Here is a 22,296-nt window from a genome sequence, read left to right as displayed (position 1 = left end):
AACACTAATTCCCTTTTAAACTCCCCCACATAGACACATAAATAGAGGAAAATAGATTGTTCATGAAGATAGAAGAACTAGCAACTCAGTTTGGTCGTTGCTTCCCAGTTCTGACTTTGAGGTGATCCTTCTTTGGCTGATGAGACCCATTGTTGTAATGATGCCTTTCTCTGGATGTTTCCATGAGTTTGTAAACAGTACAAAAGAACTTTCTCTTGGAAAATGTTTCTGTTTCTGACTTGTCAATTCAAAAGTCACAGGGTACAGCAAACACCGTTGGAAAGGTGATTGATTTTAGTGAGATTTAAACTGGGTTTTTGGCTGCAAAGACCAGGCAGTTTCTGGGCATGGAGAAGATCTGCACACTTTTTTCTTCCTATCTATTTCTGTTCTGTATAACTTGTTTCTAGCTCCAGGCTGCTCAGCCACCTGAGAACCAGCCATGCAGCTGTTGGCAAGCAAAAGTTCTCTGTCACTGATAGTGGTCTCTAAACCACAGAACACTTAACTTTTTGTTACCACCCAGATATATCTGAATCCTTTGGCTTCTCTCTGCCTGCAACTTAAACTTTAGTTACTGTTTGTTCAAACAGTTGTTGACATAATGCTTGCATTGGCAGTCAGCTTACTTGCTTTACAAACATGTAGCACCCTTTCAAACGCTAGTTTTAAAAACGGTTCTTTCTCATTTCAGTCTGCAGTTTTTAAAAACCCAAAAGTAAAAAGATAGAGCCCATATATCTTCCAAATCACTTGCTGCACCTGCATGCTGTTTCCACTCAAACTTTTTGTGATTCATGTACCAGGACACTCGGATCCCTTTTGTACTAATCCAAGTTTTGCAATTTCCATTTAAATAGTCAACTTTTACCTGCCAAAGTGGAAAAGTTCACATTTCCCATGTAATCTTGCATCTGCCATTTTTTTCCCACTCTGTGAATTTACTTATATAGCTTTGTAGACTGTTTACTTCCAGTTGATAATTCAATTTCTGACCTACATTGACGTAACTGCTAAATTCTGCTACCATACATTTGGTCCCTACGTCCAAATCATTGATTTGTAGATATCGATTGAGCTTGAAATGATTTTCGTAAATGCATATTCCATCGGAAACTGACTGATCAGAGATGAAGTTATTTGTAATCGGCTTGCTGAGTAAAAACTGCCAATATTTGTGTCTGTCCAAGATGCAGTGTCAGCCCACTGAGTGTTAGTCAATTACAAGTTCTTCAGGAGTACTGTATGCAGTTCTGGTTGCCCTGTTATTGGAAATTATTGTAGAGCTGGAGAGGGTTCAGAAAAGATTTACTAGGATATTGCTGGGAAAAGGGGGTTTGAGTTAAAAAAATAGACAGGAAAGGCCGGGACATTTTTATTGGAGCATAGGAGGTTGAGGGCTGACCCGACAGAGGTTTATAAAATCACGAGGGGCACAGAGGTGAATGACAAGGGTCTTTTCCTTAGGGTGGGGGAGTTCAACACTAGGGGCCACATTTTTAAAGTGAGAAAAGGAAGTTTTAAAGTTGACATGATGGGCAACTTTTTCACACAGAGAGTGGTTTGTGTGTAGCGTGAACTGCCAGAAAAAGTGATGGATGCAGGTACAGTTACAACATTTAAAAGACATTTGGATAAGTTCATGAACAGAAAATATTTTGAGGGATATGGCCCAAGCAGAAGCAGCTGGGACTGGTTTAGTTTGGGAACATGGTTGACATGGACTGCTTTGATCAAAGGGTCTGTTTCTGAGCTGTATGATTCTCTGACTGTCTCTATTAGCAGGATTTTTTGCAGAGAAAATTGTTTATTAATTCAGTTCCCTCACCATATTGTTCACCGTAATTACAAAACTTTGGTGGAAGAAATGATTTCCAAAGTTATAAACATATTTGTGTGAATGACGTTATTTTTGTCTTTTTCTACAGGCTCACAGATCATGTCAGAGCCTCAGTCTCCAGCTTCAAGCTGTTCAATGACTTCTTCTGCAGATTCAATATTGCAACATGTAAGCAGTTTTTCTAAATACTGACCTGCGTCTTTATTTGTTTTGGTTGCTAAGAACTGTCACAAACCACAACATTTTAAAAGGTTCCTTTTGAGTCTTCAATGTTTTACTGAGGAATGTGAGCATCAAATGGTGGCTCATAAGGGCACACACTGATTTGTTGAACCATGATGTACTATTATTGTTGTTCCACCGAGTGATAGTTGTGTCAAAGAAAACTATGGCAGAGAAACCAGAACCTAGGACAGGAGTAGGTCATTTATCTCATGGGACCTTTTCCACTACCCCAATAGATCATGATTGATCTGTATCTTATTTCATCTACTCGTTTTTGTTTCATAACTCTGAATACCTTTTGCTAAACAAAATTCAACAATCTTTGTGTTGAAACTTTCAATTGATGTAACTTCAAAATTTATTCATCTGGAGTCACGTGTTGGTCAAAACAGGTAAAGATGAAAGATTTCCTTCCCTGAAGGAAATGAGTGAACTGTATCCATTTTTATGACAGTGGACAGTAGCTATTCAACTAGCTTTTAATTCCATATTTCTCTTAAATTCTAACCTAATTATTGGTTGTGGTGGGATTTTAAACCAATTAACCTGGGGTTTTGGGTTACTGGTACAGTGATGTTTAACTACCTTCCGATTGAAGTGGTCATCTGTCATCTTGACTTTCTTTCCCTTATCTCCTAACCAAACACCTAACTACCTAAGTCAAACAATGCTGGCAATTTGACATAATTAATTTTTGTCAAGTTTCCAATGTACAATCTCAGCAAACATGTTCTGAAAGTCCATACAAACAAAAGTATGTCACCACTTTATTCCTCACTTCAGTTATACCATCAAAAGATTTGACTAGATTACTGAGACTTGACTTATCTACTACAAGTTCAGGACAGCATACAACTCCAGAGTAACATTGACAAGTTGGTGGAATGGATGGATAGTAGGCAGATGGTGTTTGTTGTAGAAAAGTGTGAGATGCTACTCTTTGGAAGAGCATGCATTGAAAGATGCCTGTAAAATTGGGGAGTGCAATTTTAAAGGAAGTGCAAGAGCAGAGGGACCTGGGTATATCATAGAAATCATAGAATCCGTACAGTGTGGAAACAGTCCCTTCGGCCCAACAAGTCCACGCTGATCCTCTCTGAATCCCACCCAGACCCAGCTCTATAAGCCATCTAATCTGCACACCCCTGAACACTATGGGTAATTTTGGCACGGCCAATCCACCTAACCTACACATGTTTGGACTGTGGGAGGAAACCAGAGCATGCGGAGGAAAACTATGTAGACGCAGGAAGAATGTGCACACTGCACACAAACAGTCGCCCAAGGGTAGAATGGATCCCAGGCCCCTGATGCTGTGAGGCAACAGCACTAACCACTGACGCGCCGCGCCACCCCTGCAGTAAATCTCGGAGTGCTCTCACTAAGCTTCTCACCCTACCCTTCTAGCACATCACACCTGCAAATTCTCACTCACCATTCATTCGAATGGTGGGAAACATTCTTGTAGGTTGGTGCACAGATCACTTGAAGGTGGCAGGGCAGGTGGAGAGCAGTAAGCAAAGCAGATGTTGCTGTTGACATTATTAATAGGAGTATAGCATACAAGAGCAGGGAGGTGATGTTAAATTTGTATAGGTCACTTTTTAGACCACTATAAATTGTGGGCGCTGCATAATAGGAAAGATATAAACGCATTGGAGAGAATGCAAATGTGAGAATGGCTCCAGGAATGAGAAATTGCAATTTTGTAGATAGATTAAAGATGTTCGGACTGTTACCCTGGGGGAGGAGAAGGCTGAGAGAACGTTTATTAGAGATTTTCAAAATCATAACCGAATGGGATGGAGTAGATAGGGAGAAGCTGTTCTTCATCATGAAAGGAAAAGAGGAAGAGGCTAGTTTTAAAGTCATGGGCAAATGAGCAATGGTGATCGGAAATTTTTTTATTTTCCACACAGTGAGTACTTCAGAGATAAAATGCACAGCCTGAAAATGTGACGGATGCAGTTTCAATTGACACATGCAAGAGAGAATTGAATGATTATTTGGATAGAAATGATGTTCAGGGATATTGGAAAAAGACAGGAAAGTTGCACAAAGTAAAAGAACTGGTGCAGGCACGATGGGCTGAAGAGCCTGATTCTGTGAAATCCATATTTGATCAAGTAGCAATTTTCCCAATTGCTCACATGTTCAGTCCAGAAAAAAGCAATTCCTGCATGAACAGTTTTCAAACATTTATATGGCTTAAACATATATAATTTACCCTTTCTTACACGGCAGTTTTTCTTTATTATTTTATGGGACATGGGTGGGAATGGAAAGGCTGGTGTTTGTAGCCCTAGTTAGACTATTTCAGAGGATAGTTAGAGTCAACTACATTGCACTGGGTTCAGTGTCACTTATAGGCCAACGCTGAGGAGAACAGCATATTCTTCTCCTCCCCTCAAAAAACATTAGTCTTCCTGGTGTCCTGGCAAATACTTATTCCTCAGTTGCTGTGGTTATGTTTAATGTTTTAACGAATTATTATTATGATGTGGTCATTTATATGAAGCTGTTAGTAGGACCTTGCCGAGCACCTGCCATGCCACTTTCAAAAGTATCTCATTGCCTGCAGAGTGCTTTGAGGTGTTCTGAGGTCATGACTGTATTTTGTACGTGCATTTTTGTTCTTTGATTTGCAAGCTGACTGTTCTTCTTCCTTACAATTGTCTTCGTTCATGAGTGAACTGTTTAGTTGATGTCCATGCTGCTTCTGTGGGAGGTGTAAGAGGGAAATGTAAAACTTGAAGTCTGAAAAAAATTGTGACCTTTAACACTTCAGTCAACTGACAGTGTGTGACACCAAAAAAATCTATCGGCATGTTGTTAGAAGTGGAATTGTAAATGCTGACAATATATAGCAGCATCTGTAGAGCGACAACAAGTTCATATTTTGTTTGCAACCTCTCATTATCAGAATTTTTTGATGTGCAAATATTAAATTATACAGTGTTCTTCATGATTGATTGAAAACAGAATTTGAATTTACTTTATCTTTCCAACAAGCCAGGATTCCACATGTGCAATAAACTGCTTTGAAATAGTAAGATAGTGTTTACAGAATTCATACCAATGTCTCTGTCTTGTAATTGCATAAAGTTCTGATTGTAACTTGTATGTTTTACTCTAAATAGGAAGAACTCCTCTACACCTTATCAAGTCAGTCTTCTCCAGTTTCACCATGTAGTAAGACCAGTGAGTGTTCTTCTCCATTTGGCGAGTCAAAGGTCACGAGCTCCCCTGAAGTTAAACGTGAAGAGTCTGTACCAGGTATGAATTCTGCATTTTACTTAAGGTGATTTCTAATAAGACCAAATAAAGCACTGTTGGATTCTGCTTTCATTTGCCAAAACTTCTCATCAGTGTCATCCAGATATTTACATCATCCTTTTTATTTTGGAAGATCGGCTTACATTTCAAATCTATGTGAATTCAAAACAGTATCTGCAAGTATTGCTCATCTTGGTTTAATTTTATCATCAAACATGTTTTAAAAACATAGGGCACAGATTATCAGCATCTAATAGTTATAGATGTATCGATACTTCCTGAATTACATGATTTGAAGAGGCTTATTGACAAATGCCTCTCTTTTTTTTTGTTCAAAAAGAAACAGATAATTAAGATGTTTTGTTTGACTTTCTTTTATTTCTTTACACCTTCTGGACTTATTCAATCTTGGAAAACTGTGGAAAAGGTATCAAATTCAGCCCAACAGAATTAACCATGGTGTGTCATGCATTCTGTGTGTTGTGTATCATAGTTGCTGAATTCAGCTTTTGTGGTCTACACGTACAGTCATAGTTTTGATAACTAGTAATTATTTGTACAAGAATTAGAAACATGTGTTCTTCCGTTACAGTGAATGTCACATCAAATGTTTCAAAACAGAAGCCTATTCAACCGAAACCCATCCTCATTCCAGCTTTATCTGTATCACAGTCTAGCCCAACACTAGCTGGTAAAACCATTATAATTCAACCGGTTCAAAATGTGTCTCTCTTAAAACAACAACCAGTGAAAATCTGTCCAGCTCCTGCTGGTAAGTATCTCATCATTTAAAACAAATACATCTGTGTGGATTAATTTTTATAGTATTCTCTAGTACATTTTCTATATGGCAGCAATATAGAAAAAGGCCAAAATCATGCCCTGAAGGCAGTTGGTAAGGCTTTCCGAGCACAGCTCTGTCCAAGCTATCAGTAGACTACATAAAAACATTGAATAAAGCAACGAACACCCTTTTTTGAGAGGAGTATTAAGGGGACAAGTGAAGCTTTATGAGAAATGTCTGTGTATCTGTTCAACTCGATGTATTGACTTTCCTGCAGACTGTGGCCAAACATTCCTGAGACCTGTTCCTGAAATAATTTAATGTGAGATGCACTGGATGGAGTTTGTCTGAAACACCAGCTGGAGACTAAATATCTTGCTACGCATTTTCTCCTAACTTGTTTTTGCAAGTCTTTCCCTGAATTGTGATGCCCATGGCCTGACTGAAACATTCTAGATAACTGACAATTGCATTTCAGGTGATCTTGTTCATAGAAATAAATAGTTATTGATAATAAGTGCAATAGGGACTTTAAAGCCATGACTACCCCTTTATTGAATGTTACGAGTCAAAATATTTGCAGTGTTTGACATTTTCCTCTCTCCAAAGCCTGGCTATAAGTTCTTGTTTGACAAGAAGTGCATCTTCCCTCAGAATATGCTAAAAATCTCCATGATGTCGCCAGAGATCTGGTTGGCTGTACTTCAGCTGTAATTTTGTTCAGAGACTCGCATGCAGAATTTTGCTGAAAAAGTGTTTTAAGTCAGTATGGACGAATGATTCTATAGGTGCTATTTGCATTCTTAGCTAACCAGAGCAACATCTTTATTCACTACTGCAATCAGATTAATGGTATTGGATATTCCTAAGCAGATAAGAGATGTATTGGGTTTTTTTGATGATTAAAAAGTTGGAGTCTTCGTCCTTATACCAGACTTGGCCATTTCAAACATGTTTTTTAAGTGGGGAAAGCTTTATTTAGTCAATATGGTTGTAGGCCAAAAACTATAAATGGTATTCATTGTAACATAGGAGAGTCATCAAAAGTGCGAGGAACATTCCAAAGGAAGTTGTCTGTAGGTAAATAGGAAACTCAAGAACTTTCTCTCTCTCTCTCACCGGTTTAGAATTGTTACATTAGCTTATGATGTAGACTTTATAGCTGGTTGGTAAGTGGACTATTTGATACATGATTGTCTGTAAGGAATAGAATTGATATTGACTAAACAGAATTTTTGGAGGCCCAACAGTCAGTTAAGACAAAGGGTTAGTGATCGCACCATGGTGGAATTTCAAATCCAGTTTGAGGGAGAATGACTCTGGTCTCAAATCAGAGTCCTCAAACTAAAACTAAATTAGGGCAGAGATATGAACAAAGAGTTTTCTAACACTAACTGGGAAAATCAATTAAGGCAAAACTCAATGGATGAAAAATTGCCGACATAAAAGCAAAGATTTCGTATTGCTGAGCAAAAAATGTCATTCGGACAAAAAGGAGGACTCATGAGCACCTGTGGTTAACAGACAGCCAAGAAAGGTGTCCAATCAAAAACTGAGACATAGAATTGAATAAAAAATAGACTTTAGGATTTGGAGTATTAGTTTAGGAACCACTGGTAGACCACTAAAAAGCTAATCAAGAGGGAGAAAATTGACTATGAAAGTAAATTGGCAAGAAATATAAAAACAAACAGCAAGAGCTTCTATGGGTATATGAAAAGCGAGCAAATAAAGTAAATGTGGGACTTGGACACTGCAACTCTGGAATTAATAATGGGGCAACAGGGAAATGGCAGATAAATATAAGCAATATTTTGCATTAGTCTTCATGATGATGGAAGATGCTGTGTACGTTCCAAAAACATCAGATAAGCAAGGTACTAATAGGAGGCAGTGGTAGGTTGGTTGTGTGGCCATTGAGAGTATAGAAAACATTCACCCCACCTAACAAAAAGATCCACGCGTCTGCTGTGATCAAGAGAAAAGTCAAGATAGTCTGATGACGTGGTTCAGACAAATCTGTTTACAGCACTAGGTGAATTACAAACAGTGCTTAAGAAGCAGAGGAGAAAGATGCAAAAAGTAGTGATGAGGATGACAGCAATTATAAGATCAGAGCAGAAAAGTTTGTCTAGGAAAGGCTCGGTGGTGACCTGATAGAGGTCTTAAAAATTTTGAATTTGTTTGATAAGGTGAATGTAGAACACTTTTGTGGTGACGACTATAACTTGAGGTTATCAAGATAAGATTATTAACATATAATTGGAAAGTTGGGAGAAATTTCTTCAAAGTGTGGTGAAAATGTGGAGCTTGTTACTGCTAGATTTATCAAGTTAGATAACAGTTCTGTTCAAGAGGAAGTTAGATGAGCATGTTGAGCTGATAGGAAAAGAACATTTTGCAGACAGGTTGGGAGGAGTCTAGTATGGAGCATAAACACCGTTTAGGATCAGATAAGCCAGGAGACCTGTTTCAATGTTATAACTCTCTTGATTTTAGTGTAATTTCAGTGCATCGAGTTGAGATGTTCTGCCTTAACTACCATTGGAGAAACCGCTTGTCTGTAATGAGTTAATGAAATTGTGCTGAAAGTCATTCGGAAAGGAAATTCTAAGTGTCAATAGATTGCTAATTGTGCCCGTTGATTTAGATCTATATCTGTCTAAAAAAAAATTGCTGTAAGATTTTAAACACAGCTCAATGTTTACAATTCAAGGAAATGCAAAGTCTTCAGTCTTGACAAGCATTAACATACTTTGAAACCCTAAAATTTTAACCAATGCTGTATAAAATAACCACAAAACCTAATGTTGGCCATTGGTCAGAATGCTCAGGATTGCCTGTTGTATTGGACATGCTGAGAGTTCAGATACATAAATTGAAGTGCCAGACTAGCCAGGCCTATGGGAAACGGGACATTGGTCCAGAAAGCATTGGGATTCTCAAGTCTGAGAGGCCCAATATATTAATGAGGATTCCACCTGTTGACAAATTGTGTACAAGTGTTAATTCAAAAGTAGAGATCATGAAGTGGATAAATGTTTGTACGTGCATGTTGTTAAATATAACACCAAAAATGTGAATGGTTTGGTGCAGATGGTTGTCAAGAGAAAGATGGATAGAGACCAGAGGATTGGAGGCTTGCACTGCTTGCAGTGGTCTTCTCAATAAGAAAGTGGCTAATATTTCTGAACGTTTAGTCCTGGTGGTACTGAAAATGTATTCCAAAGGCAATGTAACAAATTTGAGACTCTGCAGGAGTTCAGACAAATGGTAGTACCGCCATAATTTTGAGTTGATGGGAAAAGCCGACTGTTGGATGTCTAGTTTGGATGTCTATTGAAGTGCTGCTTGAGGTGCTGAGGGAAGTGCCTTGCAACAGATTTTAAACTAATAGCTTGATTCTATTTTTTTTGATGGCTTGGGACTGATGACCATAATTGCATTTCAAGTGGGCAATATTGTCCAAATCCTATGCATAAATGATTAAGTACCAATTAATATATGGTTAATCGTCTTGTTAGGTAATTCCTTTATTTAAAGTTAAGATGGCTATTAATTGCCAGAGCATGTATATTTAGGCTCTTGTGATAATGTCTTCACCTCTGAGCCAAAGGCCTGGGTTTAGGTCCCATTTGCTCCAGAGATGTATAATAGTTCCTCTGAGAAGAAAACTACTTGCTTCCTAATAATCAATGCTCAATGAAGAAGCTGTTAATCTCTCGACCAGGAATTAAAAGAAACAGTTCAGTTAAACCCAGCAAATGTTAAGTTGCCATAGTATTACCAGATCGTAGGCCTGCTTTCTCATTCGAGGAATGATTTGATTTCAAGATAGTGAGGTGAACATTTCAATAGGTTGAAATTACTTATTATTTGGGAGCCTAGGACGAAACATGTCCACAAATAAAATCATAACACATGTCTCAGCTGATTAAGGTGTCTTGGTTAATACAGAGCACTTTTATCAATTGGGTCTTAAATTCTGTCTCTACCTATTGGAGAGTAATAAATCTTACCCAGAGCTATGTCGATTAACATTGACATCTGTTTTTGATTGTGTTGATTGACCATGATTCTTAGCTTAATGATTATCCTGTGACTCTTGCTGGCCAGTTACACAAGATGCAGCCAATTGGAAAATATTCTGATTCATGAGTTTTGGCAAAGTAAATGAGAGCGTACACAATGCAATTCTGTTGTGACTGAGTTCTGAAGCTGCTTTCAGTTTGTTCACTTTTTCTGGATTCAGAGAGACTGTAAGGCATGAACTAGCCTTCTCCCTTCAGTCCATGAAAGTGTGCTTCTCGCCCATGTAACAAAATTGTAGGCCCATGAGTGCTTGTATTCTACTCTAGGGGAGGAATACATTCAGGAATATAAAGGCAGGATGTTTCTTCAGAAATGTCAGCCTCTAAGAATTAGGTGTGGACAATTGTGAATATAGAAGGCTTCATTGCATAGTTTATGTATCTTTTGAAAGTAATTTGAAAATTATAAATTTACTTATCAAAACGCAGAATTGACTGAATCTCATAGCTTTCATGCAATTTCTAAGTGTCAAAGGAATGACTTGAAGGTCAGAGAATAAAGAAATCTTAACTCTCCAAGTCTTTGAGTCAGGGATAAGGGACCAGTTTTCCATCTCTGCAGCCAGTAGGTAATTCAAGAGTCTGCAGGATATTGAACTAGAAATGCTTTCTGTTTGAAAAGCTAGCAATTTTAAAAGATCAGACATGTCTCAGTCAATGCGTCAATTGAGACAACAGCCTCTTCAGAATCTTGTGCAATTCATTTTATATGATTCAAATAAATTCCAACAATCCTGCAACTTTCTTTCATAAATTATTTTGACTGTTGTTTAGGCTGTAAATCCAGTGCATGAATTTGGAGAGAATGAAAAGGCCCATGCTTAAATATTTGAGCTCTGGAGGAATGTTGAAATTAGCAAGTGAATTTAACATGAGATCATCTAGGACTGATCTGTTTTCTGATTCACTCACAGAAATCTTCTACCTCTGGTCAGTCTATTACTTAACTATGAAGGCCCATGGTTGCTTGGAAATACAATAAAATTGAAAAAGGTTTGTGTGCTTTGAATTGGAAGTACTGCTGCTCTGTTTCAAGCAGTTTGTGCCCAAAAGCAGCCATCTTGCAATTCAAAACCAGTTTAAAACCATCTCTGCCTTTTAGCTGTGTATCCTTATGATACTGTTATCTTTTGCTTTTCCTGAAGAAGCGCAAAGGCGGTGATGTGGTAATATCACTTGGCCAGTAACTGGAACCCCAGGGCTATGCTCTGGGGATATGGGTGCAGATCTCATCATGGCAGGTGGAGAAATTTGAATTCAGTTAAAATCTGGAATAAAGACCTCGCCTAATGATGATCGTTTTGATTTTCATTGACCTATCTGGTTCACTTTCTTCTCTAAGAGAAGGAAGTCTATGTCGTTACATTGTTTGACCTACACGTGGTTTCACACCCATAGCAATATGGTTGACTCTTAATTGCCTTCTGTGAAATGAAAGTGAACAAAACTGGAACATCCCTCTCCTGTGAACAAATAAAAATAAAAGAATGCAAGACAAGAAGATTCCCTCTTTTTTTTTCTGCATGGGCGCAAGCCCTTGTGTTGAGAGTCATAGTATTGGAACCCTGGGAGCCAATTCTGTGCTCCTATGTGGTCAGCTTAATGTAGCTGAATATAGGGGACGATAGTCAGTTGAGGAGCTGAACTTGAGAAGATATGCACGGTTGGCCAATTTTGGATTCTAAGTTGCATAGGTAACACTTGCTTCTGTTTAAAAATAAATGATGAAAAATAGCAAGAAGCCGTGGCTGAAATATATCAGAGATTCTGGTATAAATCCACTTAGTATGAAGCGTCAATTCATGTTGGAACCTTGAACTTAAATGCAAATTTATTGAAAACAGAATAACAGATCTTGTATCTTTAGATTTGGGTTTCAAAATAGAGGCAGATGGATGTTGATCAGTTCTGCGAATAATTTTTTGCCAGTCAAAACATCAGTTTTGCCCTCTATTCTGCACACAACGGTTCTGGAAAAATCACAAGTCTGTATTATAGTGCCTGGAAAAATTCCTTTAGTGCCATGGATTAACTGTTTACATTGAGTTTATGATATTAGATGGTTAGAATTTATCTGCAACAAACAATTTCTAATGTTTTCTTTTCCCTGATCGTCGACATTTGTATCAAGATTTTTAAAGACTGTGCCTCCACCTCTGCTGAGAGGAAACGCTTGCAATACTATATAGAGAGAATTTATAGAATTTATGAAACTGAATTTTTCCTTTGAAACCCAGTGCTAAATTCCCACTCTCAAACTAACGTGCTGCCGATGAGCTAAATACTTAAATACGTGATTCTCTTCAAACCAGTGTTGCATCGCAAATATGCACCTTGCTTACTGGGAAATTTGAAGTTCTTCAATTGTGACTGACCCAGAATCTGGCTTTTTAAAGAAAATACATTGAACTTTTTACATCTTTGTATTTACAGGAAACATTTCAGGAATTAAGGGATTTTTTTCTCTCAAGGGTTACTGCAGATTAATTACGTATACTTGTGCATTTTTCTTGAATAAATATCATAACTTTTGCAGCTTTGACTATTGACATGGGTAAATTGCAAAAATTTATCTGAAGAAAACAAAAACGTCTGATTGCAGTGTGTAATCACAGAGGCATGAGACAGCAATTAGCATGCCCCTTAGTTAAAATATGGCTTTATTGGAGCTAAGTTTTTGGTACTTTGCAGCTCCTTTTTTAGTTTTAGTCTGGGAGTTCTGCTTGAGCTTTTGGTTAATAAACTCAGCTCTTGCTTTTGATTGTAAATGCAACGACCTGACTTGGTAAATGTTTATTAATCAGATTATCGGATCAGATTTTTTTAAGTGAAAGTTTTGATACATTTATATAAAATTTGACTATTTAATTACAAAATGGTTCTAGATTAATTGGAGTCTTCACCAAATCCCTTCACATATAAAGCATTAGTTGAGGGTAGAATTATTGTGTTCTGAAATCTGCTTATTGATGCTTGTTGCTTTTACCTTGTTTTAGGTCAGGCGATTGTAGTTCCTCAGCCTGCTGTGGCACAGCTTCAGCCCCAAAGTCTGCCTGCTGCTCATCCAGTTATAAACATAGCTGGTGGAGCCAATCATGTTGGCACAGTTCCTCTGAGAGTACTGACACCTGCAAACAAGAGCACTATGAATGGAAATGCTCCAGCGGGAAAAGCTGCACCCAGCAACAGGAAGCCAGATGTAAGTTTTACTTTTTGTAGTCTGCAAGTTATTAGTCATCATTTGTTTTCTTAGCTCCAGGATGCACTTAGTAGCATTATTTCATCGATGGCACATTTGTAGTCTGAATATGACATCACAGTGACTCTTGGTTTTTCCAACTAATCTTTTAGGCAGTTAGAGTCTCATTCTGCCAGTGTACTCTGCAATTATTTTCTCACTCGTAACTAAGAATATCCCAGGAGTTACCATTGACCAGAAACTGAGCTGGACCAAACATATAAGCTGTAGTTACAAGATCGGGTCAGAGGTTAGACATTACATGGCAGGGACTACCTTCTGTTTCCCCAGTCCGTATTCCCTATCTTGAAAGCATGATTTAGAGGTGTAATGGAATTCTCTCCACTAGTCTTAACTTGACACCAGGCAAAGCAGCCTGCTTGATTGGCACCCCATCCACCACCTACTGTGTTCACTCAGTTCATCACAGTAGCAGCAGTGTGTACCATCATTGTAGTAATTCAGCAAAGCTTCTCCAATTACAGTTGGCAAACCTGTTACTGCTACCACTTTGAAGCACAAGAAAACATATGGGAGCACTACTGCTTGTGAATTCTCCTTCAGGAGAAAAATACCATTCCTTCAGTCATTGAGTCAAACTCCTGAGCTCCCTTAATCGTACTGTGGTAGTCCCTACACTCCAAGGTCTGCAGTGGTTTAAGGGGGAAACTCTCAATCATCTTCTCTAGGACAGTTGGAGATGGGCAATAAATGCTGGCTTAGCCAGACCATCCTATGAAGGAATGAAAAGAAACTTGTATAACTCCCTTAATTGTATCCACATGAGTCACCTTAACTATTCTTTGTTGTAATAAGTTCTACATCCTTGTTTGTAAATAAATAAGTAGAGAATTCTTCTAAAATTTATTAGTAATGATCATATTTATGACCTCTAGTACTGTCTTCCCTGCAAGTGGAAATATTGTATCTGCTTGAAGATAGAAGAGACTCAATGACAGTATCCAAACTGTTGCTTGTGAACCATCCGAGGCTGGCCAAGTGGTTCTACTTAGCTTACCATTAATTTCACTGAGGTTTGTCCTATTCAAATTGAGTGAACGTAGAAATTTGCAGAACATGGTTCTTGGCATTCTCGTCTGGATGAATAATTCTTATCCAAGAGCATGCCGATCTGTAAATTAAGAATAAAGGCAAATTTATGTAATGTTGATTTGATCTTATGCAAACGTTAAACTTGGATGTGGCTGGCTGGTTGTTGACAAAGTCAGGCTTTTTTTTTAAAAAGCATATGAGGAGATTGTAATCACACAATCTGACTGATCCCACTGGTTGCTGACATCCCCAATGAACTATGCTTCTGTTACCTTCAGATTGTTGGAGCCTTTGTGACTGTTTGTTTGTTTTTTTTTCCAGCTTAAACTTGGCTAAAACACATGGGATGGGATGAAAAGAAAAATCAGAAGTCAAACTGAAGGAGGCATGAGAGTGAAGTAGGGGTAAACTGGATAGGGGAGGGGTGAATTGAGTGCTAGGAGAGGAGGTGAATGAGATGAAATGAGAAGTCACAGAACACCAGGTTATAGTCCAACAGGTTTACTTAAATGACAAGCTTTCAAAGCATTGCTCCTTAGTCAGCTCACGAAGGAGCAACGGTGTGAAAGCGTGTGACTTTAAAGAAACCTGTTGGACTATAACCTGGTGTCATGCAACTTCTGGCTTTGTACACCCTAGTCCAACATTGGCATCTCCACATCAGAAATGAGATGAGGGAATATGAGAGAAACTGATGTGAAAAAGGAACAAATTGAAGTAAAAGAAGTGAAAGGAAAAGAAATAAAGCCTATAAATGGCATGTCTAACAGTAATTTTTGCTAATGAACTCTGCTTGACTTGGGCTGTCTAATGAACTGAGATGGATAATGTTTCCATGCAGTGTTTTTAATGTATTTCCTTTTAGATTTGTTGAAGACCTTTGTGTTCAGAATGTAAGCAGGTTTTCACTAGGCATTTTAAGTGCCGAGATGCTTAAAGCTAATACCAATAACAAAAATGATATGCCATCTGAAACAAAAATTGCTGTCAGCTGTGAATTTATCCAACATCCACAGAGTTGATGATATGAAGCAGCTTCTCTTTCTAGTTTGAATGTAAATATAATCCAGTCATAGGCCTGCATAATCAATTTCACTTTGAAGCTACTTAGTGCTTTTATCACCCAGTTTGCACTATACCCGTTAAGTTGGTATGTTTTCAAAACCATTATTCATGCTGCTAGTAGTACATTCGCAACTTGAAAGAGAGAGGCTTATATCCAACTTCATTGTTTATAATCTGAAAGATATGGTGGGGCACACGCTTTTTGGTAATCTTGACCAATGCACTGAGCAAGAATTTCCAGTCTTTTTGTTTTCTGTGATGATTCGAAGATTTTTGCTTCCACAAAATGCCCCAAGTCTTTTCCAAATATTGTTTACTTGTTGTTTCAGCAATAATTTGTTCATACCGGTCCTGATTTTATATTTCACTAAGAACATATGCCACATGTAAGATGGAAATCAGATTTGTATTTATCTTTGCTATCCTTTGCTACTCCTGGTAGAAAAACAGAGGCTTGAAAAGCTGAAGTTTCTGCAATCCTTAATTCAGTCCCAATTCACTTCTCTGACATGAGAACTTCCTCCTCTCTGGATGTTGTTCAGTAATTTTGTTGTGTGTCAATATCAAAAGTTGAGCGATCTGCACAAGGAGAAGCATAATGTAACATAGATTGAATTGCTACGGTGTGGAAACAGGCCATTTGGCCCAACAAGTCCACACCAACTCTCTGGACAGTATCCCACCCAGACTCACCTGCCTACCCTATCCCTTTAACCCTGTATCTTCCCCATTGCTAATCCATCTAACCTACACATCTCTGGATATTATGGGCAATTTTAGCATGGCCAATCCACTTAACCTGCACATCTTTGGACTGTGAGAGGGAACTGGAGCACCCGACAGAAACCCACACAGACGTGGGGAGAATATGCTAGTTCCGCACAGACTTGGGGAGAATATACTAGTTCTGCACAGACAATTGTCTGAGGCTAGAATTGAATCTGGATCCCTGGTGCTGTGAGGCACCTGTGCTAACCACGGAGCCACCATGCTACCCCAAATGCTTTCTTCTGACTTGTACTTGCATTGACTCTATCATTCAAGAGGTTTTTTAAGTTCTGATGAATCTTACCTGAAACATAATTTTATTATGTTTACATCTTTGAAACTAAATTAATATGTTTCAGAGTACATTTTAGTTCAAAGTGTAAAATTTATACTCGTGGCAGAAAGTACAAAGACGAGGAAGTGATGTTATACCTCTGCAAGTCACTGGTCAGACCATATATGGAGTGTTGTTTTCAGTTCTGGGCACTGTAGTGAAGGAAAGATGTTAAAGCCCTGGAGGGAGTACAAAGATTTACTAAAGTGATAGAAGGAAAGATTGGAGGTATTGAGCTTATTATCCTTGGGGTAAGGAAGATTAAGAGGTGATCTTATTGAGGTGTTCAAAGTAATGAACGTTTTTAATAGGGTAAACAAGTATGTTCTGTTTGCACTACTTGATGATGTGAGTAATTAGGGGTCACAATTTCAAGGATGTCAGCGAGAGATGTCAGAGTGAGCTGAAGAGAAACTTCTTCAGTCAGAAAGGTGGTAAGATTTGGAATTCATTGCCTGGGAGTGTGGTGGATGCAAATTCCATAGGAGACTTGAGAAGACAGCTGGGCATATATTTGAAGATGATGAATTTACAGGGCTTTGGAGATTTGGCAAGAGAGTGGGACTAGCTTGTAACTTTTTTGAGAGCTGCGACAGACATCATGAGCCAAATTACCTCTTTCGATTTAATGTAAAATTATATGATTCGACTAATAGATGCTTTGGAACAAATGCAAGTGCTTCTTAAGGTGTTGAATCATGGAAAGTTTATTGATTTGAATGCCCCAACACACTCAAGGTTGCAGTTTTAGCAATCCTGTTGTGAATAATTTGGTCTACACACTTCCTGTTAGCTGTTTTTTGTTAGAAGACAACCTGCATAAAATAAGACCTGAGGGTTGGAAGGCTGTGTATGTCTCATGTTGGTGATAAAATTGAAATTTGAATTTGATCGTAAGGTTTCAATACCTTGGACTTCCAAGGACTGATAGTACATTTGTCCCTTTTTAAAACGGACTTAAAATGGCCACAGCAATCAGCTGACCACACATGCTTCATGAAACCTATGTGATATAAAAGAACACAGTCTGAAACAAAATTAACATTTTATCAAAAGGTCCTTGTCACCTATTTTGGTTTTATACCGACAGTAAAACCTTGCAAAGTTGAATCATGCAGGGATCCCTACAAAACTGAAATCAAACAGGGCTTCATGACATAGAGATTTGCTAGCTATGTGGTCCTGCACTGATCATGTAGAAAGTGAATGGGGCATTAGTGTCCAAGTATTGTATGGAAATGCTCTGAATATTTCTTGCTCTTTGACAGATCAAAACAAAGGGCATGAACAATCAGGATTTCACAGTGAGGTGCCTATACCACGTCATTCCACAATCACTTTCTCTGCGTCTTTGTTATTTTTTTCATAGGATTAGCTGATAAATTTCTCCATTGTTTCACTCAAGAAAACTTTGTAACTGACTCCTTTCTGTTACATCTGTATCTGGATCATTACATTTCGATTAGAGGGAGATATAACTTTATATTAAAAAGAACATAGAAACTTGGGGACAATTGGGAGCCTAAAAAGAGGGGAAGAGAATTCATCTCTTTTCACCTAGTCAGAACAGTTTGTAGCTCTTGTTGGGCAATTGCTTTTGTCTTGTAACAGTTACCAACCCCAATTATCTCGTTCAAGCTGTTCGTATTTGGAAATTTTTTCAAAGATAGTAGGAACTGCAGATGCAGGAGAATCTGAGACAACAAGGTGTAGAGCTGGATGAACACAGCAGGCCAAGCAGCCTCAGAGGAGCAGGAAAGCCGAGACCCTTCTTCTTGCAGGCTGCACGTGGGAATCGAATGTAAGAGGACAACATGTGAAGTTAGGCCAGCAATCAGAAATAAATCAATGGTGGATTTTAGTTGAGAAGAAGTATGCTTTTTTTTGATCACTTCAGAGAGGAGATAGATAATAATTGGAAATGAACCTCTTGCAGTAAGTAAACAGGGGATCACTTGGGTCCGTGTATTCTTTAAGCATTCTGAGTGATGAGTCACAACACTAAACAAAAATTATTTTCAATTAATGAGATAATAATTGCTGCGTATTTTGACCAAATGGCCCCAGCCATTGTATTAGGCACTCTAAATTTTGAGATTGTTGGCTTTGTTGAGGGATTTTTGCTCAGAATAAATAGGTTCACAGTTACTCTTATACTTATTCATCAGCAAGCATTCCAATGTGAAGATGATTTGTTCAACCTTTGATCGTTGCCTATTAGCTTCGCATGATAACATTTTAGTGTACACATTTCTTCAGTTTCCCAGAACTGGGGAGGGTGAGAGATATACAACAGTTACATAGAAGATTGAGCATTACAGCACAGTACAGGCCCTTCAGTCCTCGATGTTGTGCCGACCTGTCATAACGATCTCAAGCCCATCTAACCTACACTATTCCATGTATGTCCATATGCTTATCCAATGATGACTTAAATGTACTTAAAGTTGGCGAATCTACTACCGTTGCAGGCAAAGCGTTCCATTCCCTTACTACTCTCTGAGAAAAGAAACTACCTCTGACATCTGTCCTATATCTTTCACCCCTCAATTTAAAGCTATGCCCCCTCATGCTCGCCATCACCATCCTCGGAAAAAGGCTCTCGCTATCTAACCCTCTGATTATTTTATATGTTTCAATTAAGTCACCTCTCAACCTTCTCTCTCATGAAAACAGCCTCAAGTCCCTCAACCTTTCCTCGTAAGACCTTGCCTCCATACCAGGCAACATCCTAGTAAATCTCCTCTGCACCCTTTGCAAAGCTGCCACCTCCTTCTTATAATGCGGTGACCAGAACTGTACGCAATACTCCAAGTGTGGCCGCACCAGAGTTTTATACAGCTGCAGCATAGTTACACAAATAATCCCTGAAGCAAACTGTATTTGAAACAAATTCAAGACAATTAATTGCCAGCATGTCATTCTGCAAAACATGAATTTCAAAACTTTAAGGCACTTTGTAACTTTTTGCCATTGGATTTGCAATCCTTTTTAGTGCGGACATGCATTTTTACTTAGTATCTTGGAGGCAAGGAATAACGGTATGAGTCGGAGCTTGGCTGCATGGGATTAAAGTGATTATGCCGATAGGTTAGATCAAAAGTACTCTTATTTTCCCAACAATCTCTAAACAGTGTCAGCTTCCCTGTGTGTAGATGCTATCGGAGATGATGTTATAATGCAATATTTTATTTCCTGATCTGCATTTTTTCAGTGATTTTGATTACTTATCTCGTGTAGATGCTGAGATATGGGAAAGCAAACAAATATACTCTCCCTCCACATTGTTTGCAGTGTTCCTCAATATTTTAAAATTCCTGTGCTCCAGAGAGGAGAGGATGTTCAATAGCTACCCAGGGCCCAGCTCCTGCAGATATGGTGACAAGATCCACTGAGTATTTTGCCATGAAGTAAGTGAGGAGTGCCCTCTTGCAATGAAAGGTGATACTTAAAATTGTTGTGCATGACTACAGTAAGGTGAGGATGACCTGATGAAGTTTCCCTGAAGAAATTAGTGCCCCACCCACAACCAGCCATTTCTACAAATTGAAATGTTTTAGAACAAAATAGCTTTGAAAAATTTTGCCAGCCCATTTCATACTTAGCTTGACAAAAGCAGATTTGAAATCCCAGTTCTCCTAAAATTTCCTCCTGACAAAAACTAACATGCCTCAAGCTTGCAGGCATAAAAAGACCAGGAAAATGAAACACCCTTCACTGGGTATCTCTAATTTATCTCTCCTGATGAGAGTTAAAGTAATTGGGAGGATTGGTGTAGTTGGTTTTGGGCCTGAAAAATCTAGAGCTGCAGAAATCAGATTTGCTAGACTATTTAGATGTTGTCCCTGTATCCATGTGGGTTTCCTCCAGGTGCTCCATTTTCTCCCACAGTCAAAAGATGTGCAGGTTAGGTGGATTGGCTGTGCTAAATTGTCCATAGTGTCTACAGATGTGCAGTCGAGGCGGACCAGTCAAGGTTAATGCAGGGTTACAGGGTAGAGTGGGAAGGAGAGGGGATGTTGGGTCTGGATGGGTGCTCTTGAGAGGATCAGTGTGGATTCGATGGACCCAATGGCCTGCTTCCCCACTCCAGGGATTCTACAATTTACACAGCACCAAGGACAAAGAACTGACTGCCTGTCAAGCTAGGCTCAAAGCCTACTGCTTTGAGATTTGAAATTTTGTTGGGAGGAACCTTTTAAGAGGATTTGTACTGCAAATTTGCGTTTGGCTAAGGCTTGATTGTTTCTGTTCTTAAGTTTCTACCTAGAAGAAAATGGGAGTGGGAGACAGGCCCAAGTGGATCTAGGGAGTTGGTTCAGTCAGAACTACATGGACAAAGAGAACCTGGGACACAGAAGGTCTGGAAAAGGCTGACATCTCTGCCAGGAAGAGACTGAGATGTGATGACAGGTTGAAGGGAGGCAGAGAGGGAATTTTACACAGAAAATTGAAGACAGTGACCATATTATTTCTGAAAGAAATCTCATTTAACTGTTAATTAGTATTTTAAAACCTTCTATTTCAGAAGTCATAAGATGGATATGAATTTGAAACATGTGGAAATCAAAAACTGTCTCTTTAATTCGGTCAAGTCAAAGAATAAAGTAAAAAAAATTTCTTGCATCCAGGTCCTAATGGGCCGGTGAGACTAGAACAATTGTGAGCCTCAGTTTTAAACAGATTAAGTCCAAGTCAAACTGATCATCTGAGCTGAACCTGGGCTTTCAGTTCAATAACCCAGGCAATTTCACATTTGCTGTCATACCGAGCTACCATTTATGATTGTGAAATATCAAATTCTGCTTTGTTTTTGAGTTCTCATTATTCAGTTACAAACAGTGCCCCTGTTAGGTAAATTATGTAAGTTCATTATTATTAATAATAATAATATTATTGATTTATATTCACTGACATTGTGATAATGGACTCCATTCGCATTTATTGTAGCTAAATGATTGGTTGACTCGAGGATAGATAAAACCCTTCTTTAACAATAAAAAAAACCTGTGAATATACTTGTTACCGCGTTCTTTCAGAATAGTGAGAAGGAGCACGCAGATGTGTGATGGACAATTAGTTTAATTTTCTTTCTCGTTAATTCATGATCTGAATCTGCAGCATTAGGGCACACTTTATTTTCTGTGCATTCTGGGCTGGTATATTGAAGTAGTTTGTCAGCTATAGCAAATAAGTGTTTGCTTGTGCATAGTATCAATGTGATTCACTGTTAACGCTGTGTATATCATCTCTGTTTTCCTGGTTCACTGTTTTAGCATTGTATTTCTGTCATTTTTTTTAGTCTGACTAGGACATTGAGGCAACAGATCTTCACCTGAGACTTCAAAGCAAGTGAATGAGCCACAGAATCCTGTGTAGGGGCTGGAGCCAATAAAGGAATTCCTGTAGAAACCAAATCATACTCTTCTCAAAAGTAGCAGAATAGAAATTTTAAATTCAGATGGCAACAAAAAAAAGCTAATTTATGGCAGGACCTCCAATGTCCTGAATGGCCATAGCAGCCATAACCTGGATAGGGAGTTTACAAATTTGGGACTTTGACAAGTCTTTCTGAGTAGTTTACACCATGCACCTATTAGTCATCTTCATAGGAAGGAAAGA

General features: G+C 38.5%; 1 protein-coding gene across 2 annotated transcripts in view; it reads left to right on the top strand.

Moving 5' to 3' along the window:
- The window catches only part of atf6 (activating transcription factor 6), a 305,742-nt gene that overhangs the window by 17,422 nt on the left and 266,024 nt on the right, over positions 1-22,296 (top strand). Inside the window, exons 4-7 of one of the 2 annotated variants that reach the window (XM_048539582.2) lie at positions 1,929-2,008; positions 5,206-5,341; positions 5,934-6,113; positions 13,213-13,415. In XM_048539582.2, coding sequence (XP_048395539.2) covers positions 1,929-2,008; positions 5,206-5,341; positions 5,934-6,113; positions 13,213-13,415 — 599 coding nt within the window. The remainder of the gene's footprint in view (positions 1-1,928; positions 2,009-5,205; positions 5,342-5,933; positions 6,114-13,212; positions 13,416-22,296) is intronic. The other variant, XM_048539583.2, reaches the window with a different exon arrangement.

Source organism: Stegostoma tigrinum, chromosome 8 (assembly GCF_030684315.1).
Source record: "Stegostoma tigrinum isolate sSteTig4 chromosome 8, sSteTig4.hap1, whole genome shotgun sequence".
NCBI classification, from domain to species: domain Eukaryota; kingdom Metazoa; phylum Chordata; class Chondrichthyes; order Orectolobiformes; family Stegostomatidae; genus Stegostoma; species Stegostoma tigrinum.
Note: the sequence above shows the minus strand (reverse complement) of the source record. Positions and strands in the feature narration are given on the sequence as shown.